General features: G+C 48.9%; 1 protein-coding gene across 1 annotated transcript; it reads left to right on the forward strand.

The window, feature by feature from the left end:
- The first annotated feature begins 1,288 nt into the window (after positions 1-1,288).
- VEGFB (vascular endothelial growth factor B) lies at positions 1,289-16,851 on the forward strand. The gene is made up of 7 exons (XM_035098970.2): positions 1,289-3,685; positions 8,449-8,503; positions 10,960-11,159; positions 12,681-12,757; positions 13,172-13,204; positions 15,070-15,195; positions 16,493-16,851. Exons 1-7 carry the CDS (start codon positions 3,611-3,613, stop codon positions 16,536-16,538), a joined length of 612 nt encoding a protein of 203 aa, XP_034954861.1. The 5' UTR covers positions 1,289-3,610; the 3' UTR covers positions 16,539-16,851.
- The last annotated feature ends 4,925 nt before the right edge of the window (positions 16,852-21,776 follow it).

A 21,776-nucleotide genomic window follows, 5' to 3' on the forward strand; every position in this document is an offset into this window, starting at 1 on the left:
CGAAGAGTGCCTGTTGTTTCTCAACAGGCAACCGTCCTAGAAGCCCTGCTCTGAGCTACTGTGAAGTGGGCTTCCCAGATCTTTGGAACTTGCAGGAGAAACTCCCCCGCAGATCACAGGGATCTACTGTGATCCGCATAAGGTAACCTGACCCTGAGCTCTATATGGTCTTATGTGTTAGTACCAACACATTGAACTTGACCCGGCATCGAACTGGCAGCCTGTGCAAAGCTCGCAGGCAGGTCGTTAAGTTAGTGACACTTAGGACGTTAGGACATCAACATCCATAACCAAAATAATGAACTAGAAATGTGCCTCTTGCATGTACACACATGTGTACTTGCACATAGATTCACATGCAGAAACTCTGCAGGGGTGTGTGTTATACAGCTACCACCCCCTGCTGGCTGGTTCAGGAAGCACTTAATTTTCCTACAGAGATTGCCCATAAATGACCCAGGTTTTTGCAGCAGGGGACAGGGATACAGTATAGCCAACTCCACTTATTACGGGAGGTGATATGGCCTTTGCACATCCCTGTCGTGTGCCATGCTAGAGCTACTTCTAGCATGTATTGGAAGAAGGAAAAGGTGGAAAGCGGGACTGAAGGAATTCAGGCACGAAAAGTCTTGCAATGATAGGAAGAGGCATTGGCCCCCTCTAATCTGGGTGGAATTCATGCCCCTCCCCTCCCATTCTGACCCGGCACATCTCCCCCTCCCCATCCAGCCCTTGGCTAATCCAGAAATTTCCCCAGTCGCTGGATTCCTTTAGCAAGCAAAGCAGCGTAATCTGTGTCTTAATTGGTGAACTGAGAGGTACCGGGGTTTAAGTCTGCTTAGGGAGTCTGCTTCATGGGGGACAAGCTGTAGCCAAGTGGTCGAGAGCATCTGCTTGGCATGCAGAAGGTCCCTGGTTCAATCCCCAATGACATCTCCTGGTGGGGCTGGCAGAGACTCTCTGCCTGAAACCCTGGAGAGCTGCTGCCAGTCAGTGTAGACAATGCTGAGCTAGATGAACCAATGGTATAACTCAGCAGAAGGCAGCTTTCTGTGTTCCTGGGTCCCCTCTTCTGGTAAGGACTCTCTAGGAGAGTTACGTAAAGGCTGCGGTTTAGTTTGTTAGTTCACATTTGAGGGGAAGTTTGCAAACCTGGTGCCCTCCCAATGTTTTCAAATACAGCTCAGTCTAAAACGTGGGGGGAAATGGACCAGGCTGGCAAAGTTTGCTGCAAAATGTAAGTGCTAGGGAGGGTAACAACAGGGAGTTGTTAGACTACGGGGGGGGGGGCAATTGGTCCTGCTAGTTGGAGGGGCTGATGGGAGTTGCCATCCAAAACCTCTGGAGGGCACCAGGTTGGCAAAGTCTGCAAGAGACCTTGCCAACATTGGACGGAGCATGCCCTCCAACCCTGTGTATTTATTTGTTTTACCCATTCTGCGGTAGAACAAACTGCAAGTCACAGCATCGACCACCTAAAATATTTATTCGTTTATTTATATAATACCACTGTTATCTTCCGAAGATCCCAAGGTGGTGTACATGGTTCATCTTGTCCCCATTTCATCCTCACAACAACCCTGTGAGGTAGGTTAGAGATGGTGACTGGCCTAAGGTAACCCAGTGAGATTCATGGCTGTGTGGGGATTCGAACCCTGCTCTGCCAGGTCCTATAGTCTGACACTCTAACCCAGGCATAGGCAAACTCGGCCCTCCAGATGTTTTGGGACTACAACTCCCATGATCCCTAGCTCACAGGACCAGTGGTCAGGGATGATGGGAGTTGTAGTCCCAAAACATATGGAGGGTGAGTTTGCCTATGCCTGCTCTAAACATTACGCCACACTGGCGTATGCATCATTGCCAGAGCTCCTGAGACACCCTTCTCTCAGATTCTGATCTCTCGCCCACCTGTCACCGTAAGGACCCAGGGTAGGTTGCAACAATATTATAAAAATACATGATTAACATTGGCCACAAAATACGGTAGGGGCCGGGTGTGATGGCCCCTTGGCCTTCCGTGGCTCTTCCCAAGGAGGAGGAGGAGGAGGAAGCGCGTATGAGAAATCTACCCTGCCAACTTTTAGCCCAGCAGAGTGCCTGATGGAACCTCCAACTTCGGAGGTAGTCTACCTTTGAATGCCAAATTGCTGGGTGGACAAACAGCAAGGGATGGCTGTGTCACCTCCATTCCTGATTGTGAGCTTCCAGAAAGAAGGCTCTCGTACATGATGATTTGTGTTCATGATGGTTTGGTGGCGATTATACACAATCCTGCTTTCAATCTTCTTGTTCACTGGCTGCAAAGGTTTTGGGACAGACTGCGTCGCTTCCCATCGGTGCAAGTCTGGTAACTTCCAGCTGAAATTCTGCAACTTTTCATACCGCAAATATTCCAGGGCTGCTGTCGCTTTGTCCTGCTTTCGTTGCGCAAGAGCACCCCTCTGAACAGCAACATTGCTCTAACCCTGGGAGAGCCTCGCAAAACAACAGAGCGAAAAGGCAGTGTGGGTGGCCCAATATACACCCACCATGTCATGTTGCAGAAGATACCAGCCCCCCCCCCAAAAAAAACCACACACATCACTCAGCGATAGAGCAGACAATGAGGACTGGAATCTTGTTTCATTTTTTAAGGAAGGACCATAGCTCAGTGGCAGAGAGGTTCATCCCTCAATGAGATACTCAGGTAAGGCTAGGAGAAATACGGCCTGCTTGCATCTCTGGAGAGCGGCTGCCCGTCAGTTTTCACAAAAACAGCTGGATAGTCTAACCGCCTGACTCTCAACATTGTAGAGTTTGAAGGGACCTGAAGGGTCATCCGTGTATCAAGCAACCTGCTGCACTCACCAATTCTAGAGGAAACCTCTCCCAAGCATCCAGCTGTGGCTGCTTTAAGGTGTGAAGGGGGTGCAGGATGCTGGGTGAAGCAGACCCCCCTTGACCTGTTTGGTTCAAGGTTTTTCTTGGGATAGGGGGTGCGTGCATATCCCCCCCCCGTCTCTCTTTCTCTGACCTGCGCCGGCAGCCAGGCTCAGCCTCCCTCCCTCCCTCCCTTAGGGTGGGATTGAACAGTCACATGAGAGCTCGCTTGCCTCCTTCCCTCTCCTCGCTGTGCCAGCAGCTTCTGTCTCCCTCTCTCTCCCTCTCCCCCCTCGACTTGGAGCCCAGTTACTTCTGCGGCCGCCTGGCACGACGACACCACCGTCACTCGCCACCTCCTCCTTGGGCAGCGGCGGCGGCGGCGGCAGCTGCGAAGATGCACCTGAACCCACCCCTGGTTCTCCTTGCGCCCAGGTGCTGGGAGTAGGATGGCACCGAGAGAGAAGCGGGCACCAGGCTGACCTGAGCCATGCCCAGGTGCAGGGGCAATGCCCAGTTCCTGAGTGGCGGCTGCCCGTCGGCTGGGCATTTTGTCTGAGTGGCAAATCCTGGAGGAAGGGGGAGGGAATCCTGGACGACCTCCTTCCCCAATCGACTGGAGAGCAGACCCTAGAAGCTGCCGCCGAGCCAGCAAACTTTGGAGAAAAGTCTCCAAGAGGAGCCCGAGGCGGGCGCGTGTGCCCCCTTGCCCGGCAGGAGCAGCGGCAGCGGCAGCCTTGGCACCACCATGAACGCCCCCTGCGGTGCCCTTCAGCTCCTCTTGGCTACCACCTTGCAGCTGCACTGCTGCGCCGCCACGACGGTAGGTGGGCACAGGACGTTGGGGGGGGGGGGAGCGCACGGAGAGGGTGGCTGGGACTTGGCACCCAAAAGCCCCTGGCATTGAGCAAGTAGCGGGGTGAGAGGAGAGAGAGACGGTAAGCAAGTTTGGGGTTTTTTTGTTTTGTTTTAAATAACTCCCCAGAGGCATGGGGTAGCGAGCTGGCACTAATGGGGGCTGGCAGAGAAGGCTGGGTGGGTTTCAGATGGGCATCCAATGCGGAGGAAGACAGGGGTTTCAGAAGGGGGGTGAGATTATGGGGTGCTGTCAGGACTGCAGACAGGGGCGAGGCTTTTCTTGAAGGGGGGCGGGGAGAAGTTCATAGCCCAAACTGGTGTGCCCAGATGGTACTATAGGACATAGGAGCCAACTACTAGGGGCCGAGGTCCCTTTGCCGCCCCCCAATAAAATATTTGAGGGGGTGTCCCGCAGTTGATGGGCATTGCCATTCAAATAGTGTGTGTGCACTGCATCATATGATCGATTATGCTTTGATTGTCAAAGCTGTGGGGTGCTGGTTGGACTGTTAAGTTTTGAGGCATTTCTCTCCCCCCACGCACCCACCCGCACACACTTTTTCCCGTTTCACTCAAATCCTGGTTCTCTGCTTGTGTACAAATTCAAAGTGCACCCCCCCCCCCGGGAAAAAAAATATGGGAACTGTAGTTTACCCCTCGTAGAGTTAAAATTCCCAGTACCCTTAAACAACAGTGGATAGAGATAGATAGATGATAGATAGATAGATAGATAGATAGATAGATAGATAGATAGATAGATAGATAGATAGATAGATAGACAGGCAGACAGATATTTGTGAGAGGTGGGGAGAATATGCTTTATGCACGGTTTACATGCAGACAGTGAGCATTCCCTCCAGGGTCACATCTGTGAAAGAGACAGCAAGTGGGTCTATGTAAGGACTTTGCTTGCCAGAGATTAGGGGCCCCTTCATGTCCTTTACCACACATCTTGTGTTAACTGTGGTTTGGGGAGGGGAGGGGAGGGGAGGCGATAAATGCTCAGAGGCTCTCTGCTTCACAGGGGTTTCCAAGATTCAGCCTTAGTTATTAAAAATCAAAAACAGATCACGGAGCTAAACCTTGGGACACATAAACAATCCTTTCACATTAGCCAGCCACAGAGGTAAAAATCCCCAAAAGATTTCCCTCCAGCTGTGTCTAAATGATAGCCAGAGAGAATATTAGGATTTCGGCTGCAGTCCTATGCAACCTTGGAGTAGCAGTAAGCTCAGTGGGAATCACTTCTGAGTAAAGTTCTTTAGGATTGCACTGATAGCTTTTTCTATTAAAAAAAAAACAAAACAAAAAAAACAGCAATAACCCACCTTGGATCTTATTCATTATTTGCATGCCACTTTAAAAGCCAGGATTTACAAACTAACAGTAAATAATAATAAAGGTTACGAATTAGAGAACACCTGTATTGCATTTTCAAGTGTTCAAAGCATTGCACATGGAAGGATCCTTACAGCAACATTACAAAATATTGCTCCCCCCGCCTCACGCTACAGATGGCATTTCATGGGTCAAAGCTTAGAAACAGAGTCACCGTGCACCAATCTGCAGACAAACAAACTTGGCTACTTGGATGTTGGCTATTCAAGAGTTGTGGCGGGTTTGTGCCACATGGCTTCTGACAAATAAATTCCCTTTCCTTCCTTCCTTCCTGGCATGGGCCCATGTGCAGCTCTGGGCGCTTGCATTTTCTGCCCTCCATATGGGTAATTTAACGATGCACATGTGCAGCCACCGCTCAGGCTGTCATCTTACGCTGAACTGCTGTAAAAGCACACCACACATTTAAAGCACATGGCTTCCCTCCAAATAACCTTTGAAACTGAGGTTTACCCCTCACAGAGCTACAGTTCCTGGAACCCTTAACAAACTATAGTTCCCAGGATTGTCTGTGGGAAAACATGTGCTTTTTATGTATGGCGTGGACGTGAACTTTGAGCTGCATAAGACAGCGGGCAGCCACTGGTAGTGACAGCAGCTGAGCTTTGCTCTTTTTATTTTATTTTAATTTTTTTTATTAATTTAGCATCATTATTACAAAATCAAAACAAAGTATTACAATTCCATACATATATAGTATACAAGATTCTTGATAATGTTGTTAATAAAAAAGAAAAGTATAGAAGAAAGAAAAAAAAGAAAAAGAAGAAAGTATAAGAAAAGGAAAGGAAAGTTAACCTAACCTGCTCTCTTTTGAGTCTGGAAACCTTAAAGAGAAACCAGCAGACCCTTTGCTCGGAAATTAAACAAAGGGTCTGCTGGTTTCTCTTTAAGATTTCCAGACTCAAAAGAGAGCAGGGCAATTGAAGGCACAGAAGTCCTGTCCTCTATTAAGTCTGGCAACCCTAACAGCCAATGGTACATTTCTCAGTGGTTCTGCTGCTAGCGGGATTTTTGGATTGGTTTGTTCTTATTTTTATTATATATATATTTATATTGTAGTTTTGTGTTGTAAACTGCCCTGAGATCTGTGGTATGCATCATCATCATCATCATCATCATCATCATCATCATCATTTGTTGTGTTTATATCCCAAGTTGTTTTCCTCAAGGTGGCATATGTGGTTCTCTCCCTTCTCATTTAATCCTCACAACAACCCTGTGAGGTAGATGAGGCTAGTGGGGATTTGGGGATTTGAACCCCTGGCCTCCCAAGTCCCAGTCCAACACCCTAACCATTGCACCAGTATGCACACGCTGGGAATTGGCTCAGTGACAGGCACCTCTAGGAGAGGACAATATAGATATTCTAAACAAAACCTTTTAAAAATCCATTTGCCCCAGGAATCCAGGCTGTGTATACCACACCATGCCTTTGAAACTCGTTCTTTCCCTCAAAGGATTATGGGTGCTGTAGTTTGTTAAGGGTTGCTGTGAATTGCAACTCTCTGAGGGGTGAACTACAGCACCCAGAATTCTTTGAGGGAAAGAATGTGCTTTGGGTGTGCTTTCAATGTATAGTATGTACACACAGTTGCAGATTATAATTCCTATAGTACATTTACAGCCTTCATCATGTCTTCTGCCCCCCTGTGGGATCTTTCAGTGGTAGAAAGAGAGAGAGAGAGAGAGAGAGAGAGAGAGAGAGAGAGAGAGATGGAGAGAGAGAGAGAGAGAGAGAGAGAGAGAGAGAGAAAGAAAGAAAGAAAGAAAGAAAGAAAGAAAGAAAGAAAGAAAGAAAGAAAGAAAGAAAGAAAGAAAGAAAGAAGGATCACTATGTGTGTGTGACCTGCTTCTGGAATTTGCTACCATGAGATGCACTGGTGACAATGCAATGGAAGGAAGGCTTAGAAAACCAAGTGGGATTGAGGAAAATCCTGGAAACGAACAAGGGGAACATTGCCTGCAGGCTTCTCATAGACAATGGTTGGCCACTGTGAGAACAGGATGCTGGTCTCCACCAGCCTTTTTGCCTCATCCAGCATCAGGGCTCTTAGGATGTTCTTCTTGCCAGAGGGCTGCTCCTTCACACCACATGACGTAATTCACTTGTGGAACTCACTGCCACAGGATGCGGTGGTGGCTGCAAGCTTAGACGGCCTTAAAAGGGAGGACTGGACAAATTTGTTGAGGTAGTTGTTCAGCCATGACATGTAAACAGAACCTCCATGTTCAGAGGCAATCTACCTCTTGGGCAGGCACATTTGGGATCCTGAGGAAGTGCCATTAGTGCTGTTTCTGTGTATGTGTGGCATAGCTCAAAAAAGCCGCTACACGTAACAGAGGGGAGAGAGATGGAACCATAAAATGGTGCAGACATATGCTCCCACAACTTTTTTGGGGAAAGGCAGCTATATCAGCTACTGCCGTACTTGCTCATAAAGAGCTATCTGCACCTCTCCTCTGCTCAGAAGGAAGGGGTGGGTGGGTGTCTAGTCCTGGCATCCAACAAAATGTGGGCATGTTCAGTGCAAGAGAGGCTGAGCCAGGGCAAACAGGACCTGAGCAGGAAGAGCAAACAGCCTCTTGTGCAGTTTTGGATTTCTGGGCAGATAGTTACGGAGCCCCGGAGGGCTGCTGCCTGTCAGTGTATACAGTCCTGAGCTAAATGGGCCAGTGGTCTGACTCGGTGAAAGAGAACCTCCTATGTTCCTAGACCTAGGACATGATCTGCACAAGCAGACCTAAAAGAATGACACAGAAACAAGGCTTTGAAAGCTTCCCTGTGATCCTCTTTATTTCAAAGGAGAGCAAGTTTCTAGTCCTTAAGATGGACAACGCTGGGGTTGATGAACAAAAGCCCCGCTGCTCACAGAGTCGGACTGACCCAGCTCTTTGCATCTCCTCTTAACTGGCAGGAGCAGTATTGATTATGTCAAAACACAAAGTCTAGAAGGAATTGTGCAAAATCAAGCAAATGGGTGTGCTTTGCATGATTTATGCGGGCCACGGGTTTGGGGTTACCTTGGCATTAAGTTTGGAAGCTCCTAACGTTTAGTTTTATGCTCAAGTCCGAAAGACACACACAGCTCTGGCTGTTGTAACCTGTCCAGTCTCTATTGAGCATTCATTCTGATTTGATGAGTGGACAGCGCATGTTTTTAAGAGCTGGAGTCTCCGGACCAGGCTCCATGCAGAGCACATGGCAGTGATGAAGCCCAGAGGTTGCCACTGCATGAACCACTGTGGCCCATATAATGTAGCTCGAAGCAGACTCCTCAAAGTGCCTTCCCTGTTTCTGATCCGCTGCCGTTTCTGATCTATCTGCAGATTCTGCCGCATCCAACTAATGAGATGGAACCAGTCGTGGAGCCAGTTACAGAAGGTAAGAGCTATGGAGTTTGAGGACAGTGGTTTTGAGGGTGGGGGTGCGCATCACTCCTGCACAGAGAGAGAGAGAGAGAGAGAGAGAGAGAGAGAGAGAGAGAGAGAGAGAGAGAGAGAGAGAGAGAGAGAGACTGTTAGAAAAACCACCCCAAAACACACCTTCCTCCAGCCCCAGATATTGAGCTTGCGTGTGTTTGTTTAGGACTGCGGAGATCTGGGTTCAAATGCTGTGGGACCTGAACTTGGTTTGGTGACTCTCTTTCACAGCCTGGTCCTACCTCACAGGACTGTTGTGACGATAAAATGAAAGGGAAGAGTAGGTTGAATCTGTCCATTTCGGGTTCTCTCGGTTTTTCATTTCCCCCCAGTTGTAACTTCAGTTCTCTACATTTCCACACCAGTCTGCAATTAAAAAGAAATATCCCCACGAAAATTTATTGGCATTTTAGGGTGGATTTCTCCTAACATGCCCAAGTTTGTTTGCAGTTTTCCTTAATATACACACTTTCCCTCATTGAATGGGGAAAGAAACCGATTCTCGATAAAATTGCTACCTCTCCCTTTGCTCACAGCTCATGCCTCATTAGCACTGCTCTCAAATTTGTAGACTTCTTAACCAGGGCTCTGATTAATTTTTATTCCTACTGATGGTTTACAGCACCATGCCCATCAATAATTATGTGTGAGCTTTATTAGCCATTTCTTCCATTTGTGTCACACTCCAAGGGGCTCTCTCTGGTAGTGGGGAATAAATTTGGCTCGGTTTGCACTGAAAGCCTGAACTAACAAACTCAAACTTTCTGAAATGATACACAAACCAAAACAGCTGCCCTTCGAAATTCCTAATTTTGCAATGCCATTCTCTGGCCAATGTGTCTAGAAATGCATATACTACTAGAAAGAGTGTCTAAAAATGCATATATTTGTGAAAATGACGGACAGAAATGGATTACGTTAGGGGAAATTGCTTTGCCAAAAGATGCGCATGTCAGGCAAAGTTGAGTACTAAGATGTCACCTCACCTCAAAAAGGATATCATACAGTTGGAAAAGTTTCCGGAAAGCTCAACCTAAAATTGTCAAGGGGATGGAGCGACAACCTCTGTGAGGAAAGGTTCCAGCCTTGGGACTTTTTGGTTTAGTGAAAATCTCGACAAGAGGTGACACGACAGAAGTTTATAGAATTAGGCATGGTGTGTAGAAAGTATATATATAGAGAATTTTTTCTCCCTAATTATAACAGTAGAACTCATGGATATCCAATGAAGCTGAACTCTGGAGGAATCAGGACAGCTATAAAAGAAAAAGTACTTCTTAACTCAGCACACAGTTAAGCTGTGGAACTCCCTCCCACTGGAGGCAGTGACAGCCACCAACCCACATGGCTTTGAAATAGGATTTGACAAATTCAGAGGGCTATTTGTGCCTTCTAGGCATGATGATTATGCTCTGCCCTCATAGCTGGAGGCAGTAAAGTTCCTGATTTCCCCGTTGCTGAAAAACACAAGAGGGGAGAGAGTTATTGTGCCTGAATCTTGCATGCAGTGGGTTCCCCACGAGCATCTGGTTGGCTGCTGTGAGAACAGGATGGTGGACTAGATGAGCCCCTGGCCTGATACAGCAGACTCTTCTTATGTATATATTGGGATAAATGCACACTAACGCTGACAAAAATTGATGAGCACTTTAAAAACAAAGAACAACACCCAATCGCAAATGAAGAAATGAGGAGAACTGAATTTAAGCCAGGGAAAATGAGAAGCTGAGATTGACGGATTTGCCCACCCCTAGTCAGAGCCACCAAATTAAGTGTTTAAATCTGTTTGAAATGGATACCTCCTCCTCCATCCCTCCTCAGACATAGCCCTCTGACAATAGTCCTAGTTACAGGTAGGTAGCCGGTTTGGTCTGACGTAGTCGAAACAAAATAAAAAAATTCCTTCCAGTAGCACCTTAGAGACCAACTAAGTTTGTCATTGGTATGAGCTTTCGTGTCCATGCACACTGAAGAAGTATCTGAAGGGACGCGGGTGGCGCTGTGGGTTAAACCACAGAGCCTAGGGCTTGCCGATCAGAAGGTCAGCGGTTCGAATCCCCACGACAGGGTGAGCTCCTGTTGCACGGTCCCAGCTCCTGCCAACCTAGCAGTTCAAAAGCACGTCAAAGTGCAAGTAGATAAATAGGTACGGCTCCGGCGGGAAGGTAAACGCCGTTTCCGTGTGCTGCTCTGGTTCGCCAGAAGCCGCTTAGTCATGCTGGCCACATGACCTGGAAGCTGTACGCCGGCTCCCTCGGCCAATAATGCCAGATGAGCACCACAACCCCAGAGTCAGTCACGACTGGACCTAATGATCAGGGGGGGGGGGTCCTTTACCTTTAAGGTGCTACTGGAAGGATTTTTTAATATTTTGTTCCCTCTGGCAATGCTTTTAACCCCTTCTTCTTCTTCTTCTAGTGGTGAGGTTCCTGGAGGTGTTCAGCCGCAGCGCCTGCCAGGCCAAGGAAACAATGGTATCTCTGGACAAGGAGTACCCAGACTTAGTCATCAGCCACCTCATTGTGCCCTCCTGCGTGTCTCTAAAGCGCTGTGTCGGCTGCTGCGCTGATGAATCGGCACAGTGTATGCCGTCCCGGACGTATACAGTGACCATGGAGGTAATGAACTGGGGCAAGAATGGGGAAAATCCTTTCAGGAAGGCCAGGACAGGGAACCTTTTGCCCTCCAGATTGGTGGTGTTGGCAGCCAACAGCTATGTTCTCCCTCTGGAGGCAGGTTGCCTCCAAATTCATGCGGGGAGAGTTGCCCTCAGAGACAACCATTGTGGGTTTCTCAGAGACATCTGGTTGGCCACTGTGGGAAAAGCGATGGCCCACAGGCATGATCCAGCAAAGCTCTGCTTATATTCACCCTAAAAAGCTAGCCTTTACAGCTCAGGATATTTGCAGACATCCAGCACCCTTCAAGAAGAGGGAAGGATCCTGCAAAGTTGATAGGCCAGTTCTTGGTTACATGTGAGGTTAACTTGCCCCCATTTGCAGAAATGAAAAAGTAAATAAGTGAACCACAGCCACAAAATCTGGTATTCCCCCCCCCCCCGAATATTTGCTCTGGTTTGTTCTCAATATCATTATAATTTATTTATTTTTTTAAAAAAGCTTCACAATATTTCTAGACATATTGGCCACATTCATACCACACACGGATAGCACTGTGGTATCACTTTAAACAGTCATGGCTTCCTCCCAAATAATTCTTTGTTCAGGGGGCCGAGGGTTGCTAGAAAACCCCGATTCCACTTGCAGAGTTACAGTTCCCAGAGTGGTTTAACAACCGATCCCTCTCCACAGAGAGCTCTGGAAAACGTAGCCCTGCAAGGTGAGTAAAAGTATCTTAACAAGTTACATGCACATATACACTGTCCTTTGCTTAGTTAGTTTTTCAGCTACTTGGTTATTTTTATTTTACAAGGTGGGAGCTCCTTTTTTAGGCCCCTAAAGTCTGCAATTTGCAGAGTGAGGAACCTCTGGCTTGGGGAGAAGCAGCCTCACAGGCCAAATTTGGACCCTGTGGTGGGCAAAATTTGGCCTGTGAGGCTGCTTCTCCCCAAGCCATACCCACTTGCCCCACATCTGATGGGTAAGATAAGGTAAAGGACCCCTGGACGCTTAACTCCAGTCAAAGGCGACTATGGGGTTGTAGTGCTCATTTCGCTTTCAAGCTGAGGGAGCAGTTGTTGGTCTTCAGACAACTTTCCTGGTCATGTGGCCAGCATGATTAAACCGCTTCTGTTGCAATGGGACACTGTGACGAATGCCAGAGCGCATGGAAGCACCGTTTACCTTCCCGCCACAGCGGTACCTATTTATCTACTTGTGCTGGTATGCTTTCAAACTGCTAGGTTGGCAGAAGCTGGGGCAGAGCAACGGCAGCTCACCCCGTCACACGGATTCAAACTGCCGACCTTATGATCAGCAAGCCCAAGAGGCTCGGTGGTTAGACCACAGCGCCACCTACGTCCCATCTGATGGGTAGAGATGCTGGCATGACTAAGGGTGATGGGAGTTTGCCCAACAACATCTGGAGGGCCTCAATCCCTTGCCCAGATGAATTCTGGGTCAGAACCAGGAAGACTCCCCTTATGGTCTCCTTTTTCCTTCCTTTCTCCCTTTCTCCAGGTATTGTTGCTGAGCAAGTTCCAACACAGCCACTTGCAGCAGCTGACTTTTGAGGAGCACGCTACCTGTGAATGCAGGTGAGAGACAGAAGGGTGGGAGGCTGCTGAAGAAGAGACAGGTGATTGGGACCATTCCGTGATAGCCACCAACCTGGATGGCTTCAAAGGAGGATTAGACAAAGTCATGGAGGAGAAGGTTCCTAGCCAGTGGCTATTAGCCAGGATGGCTAGGTTCACCCTCCACTTTCAGAAGCAGTATGATCCCGAATGCCAGTGTCGGAGAGCCTCAGAAGGGGAGATCGCTCCTGTGTTTAGGTCCTGCTTGTGGGCTCCCCATAAGTTTCTGTGAGAACAGGATGCTGGACTAGATGGGCTTTGGCCTGATCCAGCAGCCAGACTCTTAATTATGTTCTTAAGCAATTATTAGGCAGTGCTGGGAGCCATCAATGCCAAACAAGCACCAAATACTAACCTTATTCTTCTGCTTTTCAGACCAAAGGAACTTTATAGATTGCCCACGCACAGGTAAAAAATTTTCTCCCTCTTATAGGCCTCTATTTGTGTGTGTGTGTGTGTAGGTTTTAATTCCCCTCAAGCCCCCTGTACCAATATACAAACATTACAGTCGAACCTCCGTTTACATAAGCCTCTGGTTACGTAAACTTCAGGATGCATGCGTGGCAAACCTGGAAGTATTTTACTGGGTTTCGCCACGCAGTCTGCACATGCGCAGAAGCAGTCCTCAGGTTCGGGAAACCTTGGGATCCGACTGGACCTCCGGAACAGATCCCATCCACAACCGGAGGTACCACTGTACTCTGAAACTTGAGATGTATATTTTTATGACCCACCTTATTTCTGTAGTTGTAGTTGTAATTATAATATTGTGATGATGATGATGAGGGAGCATCAATAGTCATAGAATTTTAGAGCTGCAAGGGTCATCTAGGGTCACCTAGTCCAACTCCCTGCATTAAAATACATCTTATAGTTCTTTGGGTTGCATCCAATATTAGCAGTGGCGGAGCAAGCTGATTGGGCGCTTGGTGTGGAGCATGCGCCCTGCGCCCAAGGGCGTGGCCAGCCGCCCATGGGGGCGGGGCCAGCCACCTGTGGGGCGGGGGAAGCCAGAGCAAGGCCTCAGAGGAGTCTTCCTGCCTCCTTCCACTCAGCCGCCCTACAGCTGATGGGGAGGCGGCAGGCAGTTTAGGGCAGTGCGGAGAGATGTGTGGCTCAGGCGTGCTGCAGGCCCCGCAGTGAGTGCCACCCGGCATGTTGTCACCCCCCCCAGTGGTGACACCTGGGGCTGACGGCCTCCACCACACCACCCTTGCTCTGCCCCTGAATATTAGTCATACTCAGCGTAGGCCCCCTGAAATTGATGGGCATGAGTGACATAGGTTATTAATTTCAGGGGGTCTACCCTGAGTAGAATTTCGGCCCCATTTGCAGTATAAATTTATAACAGTATTACTCCACTTTAACATTCTGAAAGTTATAGTTTGATAAGGGTGCTAAGAGATGATGGTAGACCCCCCCCCTTCCCCTCAGTTCTCCAAGTAGTTTAACAATTGGCCCCTCTTCCCTGGGAACTCTGGGAACTGTAGTTCTGTGAGAGGAATGTGTCTTCTGACAACTCTCAGCACCCTTAACCAGGCACCCCCGAACTCGGCCCTCCAGCTGTTTTGGGACTACAATTCCCACCATCCCTGACCACTGGTCCTGTTAGCTAGGGATCATGGGAGTTGTAGTCCCAAAATACCTGGAGGGCTGAGTTTGGGGGTGCCTGCCCTTAACAAACAATGGACGCAACCCAGAGCTATAAGTACTTGGACCAGATAACCTTTCAAACAGAGGACTCACTCTATTCATATTCTGTTTATTTATTGACCACATTTTCCACAAATACATCTGTGTTCAAAGCAGTTATCATAAAAGCAATCCAAATACTGTATTAACCATAACAATAATTCATTTATATCCTGCTTAATGCATACGATTAATTTCTATATATACCTCTTAACACTGCTTAATTGACAAGGTAGTACAGTGAGAATACATAATAATAGCAATAGTGAAAGGGAAAAAAAATCAACGGTTTATGTAACGTACATTGAAATTTAAATGAGCACAAAGCTCACCAATAGGTAAACTTGTGGGTTTTTTTTAATTCAATAATGTTGCAACCAAAAGTAGCCCCCAAACTCCAAATCGAAGAGTGTCCTTTGTAAAAAGGGGACATATAGCCTCCGTATGCAAAAAGGCACAGGAGGGACGTTGTCTGACAACAATTAAGAAGAGGGGAAATGTGGGGTGAGCTTGTAACCCCACACATTCGGAAGGCACCCCTCCAAGATGTTGCTTCATCTGGGATTCTCCGCTCCCAACAGCCCGTCCTGCGCGCCCTGTCCGGACAGGAAGAAGCGGGTCAACCCACTGTCGTGTGAATGCGTCTGCAGGCGCGACTCCGTCCGTTGTCAGCAGCGTGGCTGGGAACTCAACAAGGCCACTTGCAGGTGGGGTTTGCCTTCCCCCCCAACCCTGAACACCCCCCTAATGATGGGCTTTCAGGCCAGGGACCACCAATGTAGTACCTTCCAGATACTATTGGGCCTGAGGGAGTCTCGGGCCAAGTGTGCTCTAGTGGTACCCCCCCCCCAATCTTTTGGGTAGGCCCTGGCAGGCTTTAACTGGCAGCAGCTCCAGCCAGTAGCAACGAGGTCAGATCGGTGGCTGAGGGCCACCATTTAATATGCCCACAACTCCCAAGGCATTATGGGAAACGTTACTTCTTAAGGTAGCTGGATCCAAGCCAACAACTTGGCTTATTTCATTTCATAGAATTGTAGAGTTGGAAGGGACCCCAAGGGTCATCTCGTCCAACGCCCTGCAATGCAGACATCTCAACCAAAGCATCCATTACACAAACCTCCAATGAAGGGGAAAGTCCACAACCTACTGAGGGAGACTGTTCCACTTGTCAAACAGCTCTTGCTGTCAGAAAGTTTTTTCTGATGTTTAGTCAGAATCTCCTTTCTTGTAACTTGAAGCCATTGGTTTGAGTCCTACCTTCAGGAGCAGGAGAAAACATGCTGGCTACATCTTCTGTGTGGAACAAGCAAGTTTTCTCCTACTCTGGAGGGTAGAACTCAACCCAATGGCTTCGAGTTTTCAATCTTTGGTTCCCCATTATGAAAGTGGCCCTTTTTGGAATGCAGGTGCCCGATGGAGGGGGTGGGGCTAGTTTTCTGAATGCACCCCAGAAAAGATTTCTGTGTCCTGTGACCCCTTGAAGGGACGCAAGCAGAGACTCCGTTTGGGCAAAGGGGGTCCCTCCCCACCACCCTCAGTCTGCCCTCAGTCAATGCCTGCCTGCCTTCTTCCTTACAACCAATCAGGGAGTGCCTTTGCCTGTCATTGCCTCTGCTCCCACCTGTTGCTGTGCTCCCTGAGAGCCAGTGTGGTGCAGTGGGTAAGAGCGGTAGACTCATAATCTGGGGAACCGGGTTCGCGTCTCCGCTCCTCCACATGCAGCTGCTGGGTGACCTTGGGCTAGTCACACTTCTTTGAAGTCTCTCAGCCCCACTCACCTCACAGAGTGTTTGTTGTGGGGGAGGAAGGGAAAGGAGAATGTTAGCCACTTCTTTGAGACTCCTTAGGGTAGTGATAAAGTGGGATATCAAATCCAAACTCTTCCCTTCTTCTTTTTCTCCCTGACTTCCGCCCTGCCAGCCCCAATGAGAGCCAATCCCCAAAGGTATAAAGGAACCTGAGGTCATTTTTAAAGGGGTGTGTGTGTTATTCTTGCTGCAGGTGTGTGAAACACCGCAGGCGACCCAACAGGAAAGCAAAAGCGTAGCTGCACGGGAAGCCAGGACTTGGAGGAGTTTGGATCTCGGACCTTTCTCGGTTGGGGATGACTTTTCTCTGGTGGGAATGAAGCACGGGACTTGCCGAGGCCATGTCCAATGGTCGCTGGGGAAGGAGAAGCAGTCTTCTTTACCTACCACTGCAACACCGTACCGGATTACCTCTCTTCACAGCGGAAGGAGGCTGTACCACATGCAAGAGCTGTACCACACTCCCATGGAAGGCAGACTGAAGGAGCATCTCTTCAGCGTCAAGACACTGAGATCGGTCCCACTCATATTTAAAAACAACAACTTGCTAAACTGGTCGTCTGTTTGTCCTGGGCCTCCCCTGGGCTGATTCTAATTTATAACTGTCTCTCCTCCGAGGGAGCTTCCTTTTATTTTCCCACCTGCCCCTCACTCGCTTTCTTCCCTCGTTTTGCGGTGCGTTAGGGAAGCTTCCGGCATCCCACCCTCTTCCAGGCCAAAGGAGAAGATTCACAAAGAGCCGCTCTTTTATGAGAGGTTATGAGAGGGAATATTGCTATGAATATAAAGATCTGCCACTAAGACACAGCTCCTGGGAGCAGCGGCCTCTCTGCCTTGCGTGCCTTCCAGATCGCCATCCCACAATACTATTCTTCTTCATCATGGGTACTTTGCGTGGGGTTCGCCCATCTTAGCGGGCACATTTTACAAACCAGATAAGTTGTCGTGGGCAACACACACGCACACACACACACACACTGCAGATCAAGCACAGGCTGGTGCCTAGTTTATGAGCTGCGATCACGCAAGCCTGATTTCAGCAGGGGACCCTGTGGGTGCCAGGAAAGGCTTCTGTGGGTTACCTGTGCACCCAAAGGTGCCATGTTTGCAACCCTGCTTGACAGAGTCACAGTGGCAAAGGACAAGCCTCAAGGTAGCTCAGTGATGGAGGATCTGCATTTCATACAGAACATGCCAGGCTCAGTTCCTCATAGCATCTCCAGGAAGGGCTAGGAGAGACTCCCTGCCTGAAACCCCAGAGGGCAGCTGCCAGTCAGAGTAAACAATACTGAGGTGGATGGGCCAATGGTCTGACTCAGTAGAAGGCAGATTCCTACGCTCCTAAATTTAGATTAGGACAGGGTGGGGAGAAGGAGGCAACGGGTGGGGTGAGTTCAGCTGTATTTTAAAAGGTATTTTGGATTTTACAGTGAACCGTTCATAATAGCTTCCAGGGTTAAAAAATCTGGGGAAATTTGGCTTTACATAAGCGTTTATGAAGCCCAAGGCACTTCAGCTAATTAGTGACCGTTGATAAGCCTGCTCACTCCAACAAATGAATACATGCACACACACACACACACACACACACACACACACACACACAGCGCAGCTATTTTCCCCTTGCGCACACACGCACACACAAAAGATTTAGGAAAAGTATCCTAAGGCAGGGGGAAACCCCAAAAAACACTCCAATAAGGACTGAGAATATTCAGTGGCTATAGAAAGGCGGTTGACTATTAGGTGAGTATGGAATGGAGTGGATATGGAATAGGGCACAGCTAGCTGGATTCTCGAAACAACATCTTGCTGTGCTGCAGCATCTTGTTGCAGCTCCAACTTAACAACAGGCTAGCAATACATATGATGCTTCACAGGTTAGAGCAGATGTTAGGTAAGCCCCCTGCCCCTAGGAGCGGTCAATTCAAATCTTGAATCTGGAGTTAATGAAAGCAAGACGTTTGGAGGAATAAGAAATAAGCATGAGCAAATGCAATGCTATTTGCCACTATGTGCAGGAGATTTGTGAGCAGACTTCCCATATTATTATTTTTTCCTAATTTACCTAATGGTGGCCAGAAGGGACTCTAATTTTGGCCAGGGCAATGTTGCTCAGGGAAGATAGGCTTTGTTTTATTTTATGTATTTATTTAAATATTTTTTATTTTGCTCTTCAGCCAAATAAAGGCTTCTAGAGCAGCATATAGGCAACCGTAAATGAGACATTTATGGCTGCTCTCAGGCTTACGTTCTAAAAAGACATAGCACAAAAGGAAAATGGGTGGGGCGGGAGGAGGAAATAAGCAAACTCAGGTGCACGTTCTTAATTACAGGTACTTCTAGTGTCCAGCTTGGCTGGAAAACCTCAAGGAAAGGAGGAAATTTGTATTTCACCCTTTCTCCTGTGCCATTTCCTGAATCAAAACCCTTCCCACCCCCACCAAGTTGCTATTAGCCCACAGTGGAAAACATCCCGGGCACGTGCATGTTTACTGTGGCACTGAAGCCTTAATCCAGGCATCCCCAAACTCGGTCCTCCAGATTTTTGGGACTACAATTCCCATCATCCCTGACCACTGATCCTGTCAGCTAGGGATGATGGGAGTTGCAGTCCCAAAACATCTGGAGGACCGAGTTTGGGGATGCCTGCCTTAATCTCTGTTCATCTACAGCAGATGTGAAGAACCTTTGGCCCTCCAGATGTTGATGAACTACAACTCCCATCAGCTCCAACAAGCATGGGCAGGGGCCAGGGGATTTGTAATTCACCAACATTTGGAGAGCCAAAGGTTCCGCACGCCTTATAGATCTCAATGGTGTTTGACAGAGTAAAAGGGGGCAAGCTTACAAATTAGAAACTGCCTCTCAGGGGAGAGGAAGGAAATGCAGATGGGGTAAAGGAGTGCTGGTGGAAGCAGACTTTCTGCCAAAGGTTTTGCAAAGGGGGGGGGGGGAAGCGGGTGGCAGTGTTATGAATGGATGAGAAAGTAACCGCAAGGGATCCCTGCTGTACCCCAGAGGAGGCTGCCTCATTCTGAGAAGGGCATTCTTTGCATTTCTGGAAGAGACAAGCAAGTCTTCTGCCAGGCTACAAAGATGCAAAATCCAGAGCCTACCTTCTCCCTGCCCCAGCATCCTGCTTCCAACAGTGGTCAGTAGCCAGACAACCCTGGGAAGCCCACAAAGCATGGCATGGAGGCAATAGCCATCTCCTCCTTCTGTTGTGCTGCTCTCCCACTGCCGGCATCTGGTATGGAGCAGACTGCCTCTGCTTGTGGAGGCTCCATTTGGCTCCTTGCCTACTTGCTGCCCCCCCCCCTGTTCCCATTTAGCTATTATGGCTAATGGGTAGCTGTTTATAATTGGCAAGGTATTTTGGCCAGGGCGAAACAGTGCCGGGCTTTTCCTGCAGCTCTACTAGTTGGGCTGCTGTTGTTAGCACAGCGCCCTTCCCCTGGCCCTCCCCAGCCCCATGGAAATCGACTCCTCTTTTCAGGGCCCGTGAATGACTGAGTCCCTCGCTCCTTTCTTTCCCAGGCTGGCTGAATGGGCCCAGCCATGCCCAGCGTTGGCACTGCCAGGCGGAGACGTGCTTCTCCGCATGGATTCCCCAGGCCATGCCGGCTGTGTGTGTCAGTGTATATGTGTTGGGTGGGGGGGATCCTGGCTGTGTGAGTTTCTCATGACTAGAAGAATAAGGAGCTGGCTCTGTAACAACAAGCAGATTGATCCTAAACGGGGACGTGCGAGGACTCCAAAGGCTTCCCATTTGCGGAAGCCACGGGTTCTTCAACCTGGAAACCTTTGAATCCTAGAAACTGTGTGTGCTTATACACTCCTCATGTGCTCAGGGGAAGGCTTGTCATTTATTCCTTCGTACACATATCACTGGGCAAAGCCCGAATTGGGCACTCCAGATGTTGCTGGACTCACGACTCAGCCAGCGTGGCCAGGAATTGTAGTCCAGCAATATCTGGAAGAGGCAGGTTCCCCAGCCCTTTGCAAATATCTACAGCTCTCTGAATGATCCACCCCCTCTGAATGATCCACCCCCCAAAAAGACTGACTTTTAACAGGTGGGACCGCCCACATGCCAATCATCTGATGTTACATTGATGTAAGGTGATTGGCAGGTGGGTTTTCCCACCCATTTGTCCAGGTTGGCCCAAGCAGGACCAAACTTCCTGAACAGGATTGGTCAATCCCACTTACTGCAGGGTTCAGATACACTAGCCAGTTTCCCCATGAAATGACATCAGGTGTGGGGCAGTTGGCCATGGGTGCAGAAAAATGGCATGGCCGGACAAATGGGGAAGTCTGATGTTTGCCCTGTGAATTAGGTTTGGCCCGTTGACCCATGAACTAGAGACTAGGTTTCCCTTTGTGGCAGGGCAAGTAAAGCATTGCTTTTCACATCTCTGTGAGTCTGGTTCCTGGACCAGGGACAGGGACAGAGCCAAGGGTGCTGGGGGAGTGTCAGTTCTAACTTGTGGCCAAAATCGTCCACCAAAACAGAGGCTGGGAAACAGACAGTTGCTCTTTGACATATATGGCTAAATCGTACCGCAAAACTGCTTTGAGCTGGCAGCACGGCTGCCTTTGAAGGTCTTGTCTTTAGAATGGCTGGTTGGCCTTGAGATGACGTGTCTGTGGCTTTCTCTTCTTTCTGCTCATTTTGTCACACTTACAACAGTATTTACGTATTTCACTATCGGCTAGTCTCCAGACCATATATGTCTAGTATATTGTGATGGTCTCTTTGGAAGGGTTTGCATTGAGTGTGTTCACAGCCTTGGCTCTGGCGCCTGGGCCCCTGCACAATATTTCACCCTTCCCCTCCTTTGGCTGACATGTGCCCGGGAGCTCCCTGCCTCCCTCCCTCTCTTGACCAGGTCACATACCATACTCTGCTATCTATTATTCCTAGGGCTGCCAGACCTCCAGGGCTGCCCTGAAGCCTCCAGGTTTGCTTGGCCCCTTCCAGCTGGCAGGGGGAGGGCTCAAATCTCCAGGTGGGAGAGAGTGCCTTAAAAAAAAAATTGATTAAGAAGACTATGCGTGAAGCTTGCAAGCTTTAGTCCAGCAGGAGCCAGCTCCAAATTACTGTATAGACTCTCTGGGGGATCTGCCCTCCTCCCCTCCCCTCTCCCAATTAACCTCCGTCTCCAGGGCTCAGTGGTGGGAGGGAGCAGAAAGGAAGAATCACCAGGGTCCACCCCCATGACAACACGAGGGCATGTCTCCCTATGCCCCCCAGGGCCAGCCCGAGGTGTTTTGCCTACACCCTGCCGCCAACCTTGCCCTGATGCGGTGGCAAGGGCAGTGGGGTTATGTGGGCCACGGGTGAAAGCCTGCTGGGGCTGGCAGCAGCGCAACAGGGAGTCGGGGCAGGGAGGCAGATCTGCTGCCTGAAGCAAGTGGCTTCATCTTGCCTAATGGATGGGCCGCCCCGATGATGTCACCAGTGGCCTTCT

This window comes from Zootoca vivipara, chromosome 17, assembly GCF_963506605.1.
Source record: "Zootoca vivipara chromosome 17, rZooViv1.1, whole genome shotgun sequence".
NCBI lineage: Eukaryota > Metazoa > Chordata > Lepidosauria > Squamata > Lacertidae > Zootoca > Zootoca vivipara.

Bases quoted from the DNA above. Each gene is read 5' to 3' on its own strand.
- VEGFB (XM_035098970.2), top strand. From the start codon at position 3,611: ATGAACGCCCCCTGCGGTGCCCTTCAGCTCCTCTTGGCTACCACCTTG. The intron at 8,504-10,959 runs GTAAGAGCTATG...TTCTTCTTCTAG, and splicing joins CGTGGAGCCAGTTACAGAAG to TGGTGAGGTTCCTGGAGGTG. The intron at 15,196-16,492 runs GTGGGGTTTGCC...TTCTTGCTGCAG, and splicing joins CTCAACAAGGCCACTTGCAG to GTGTGTGAAACACCGCAGGC.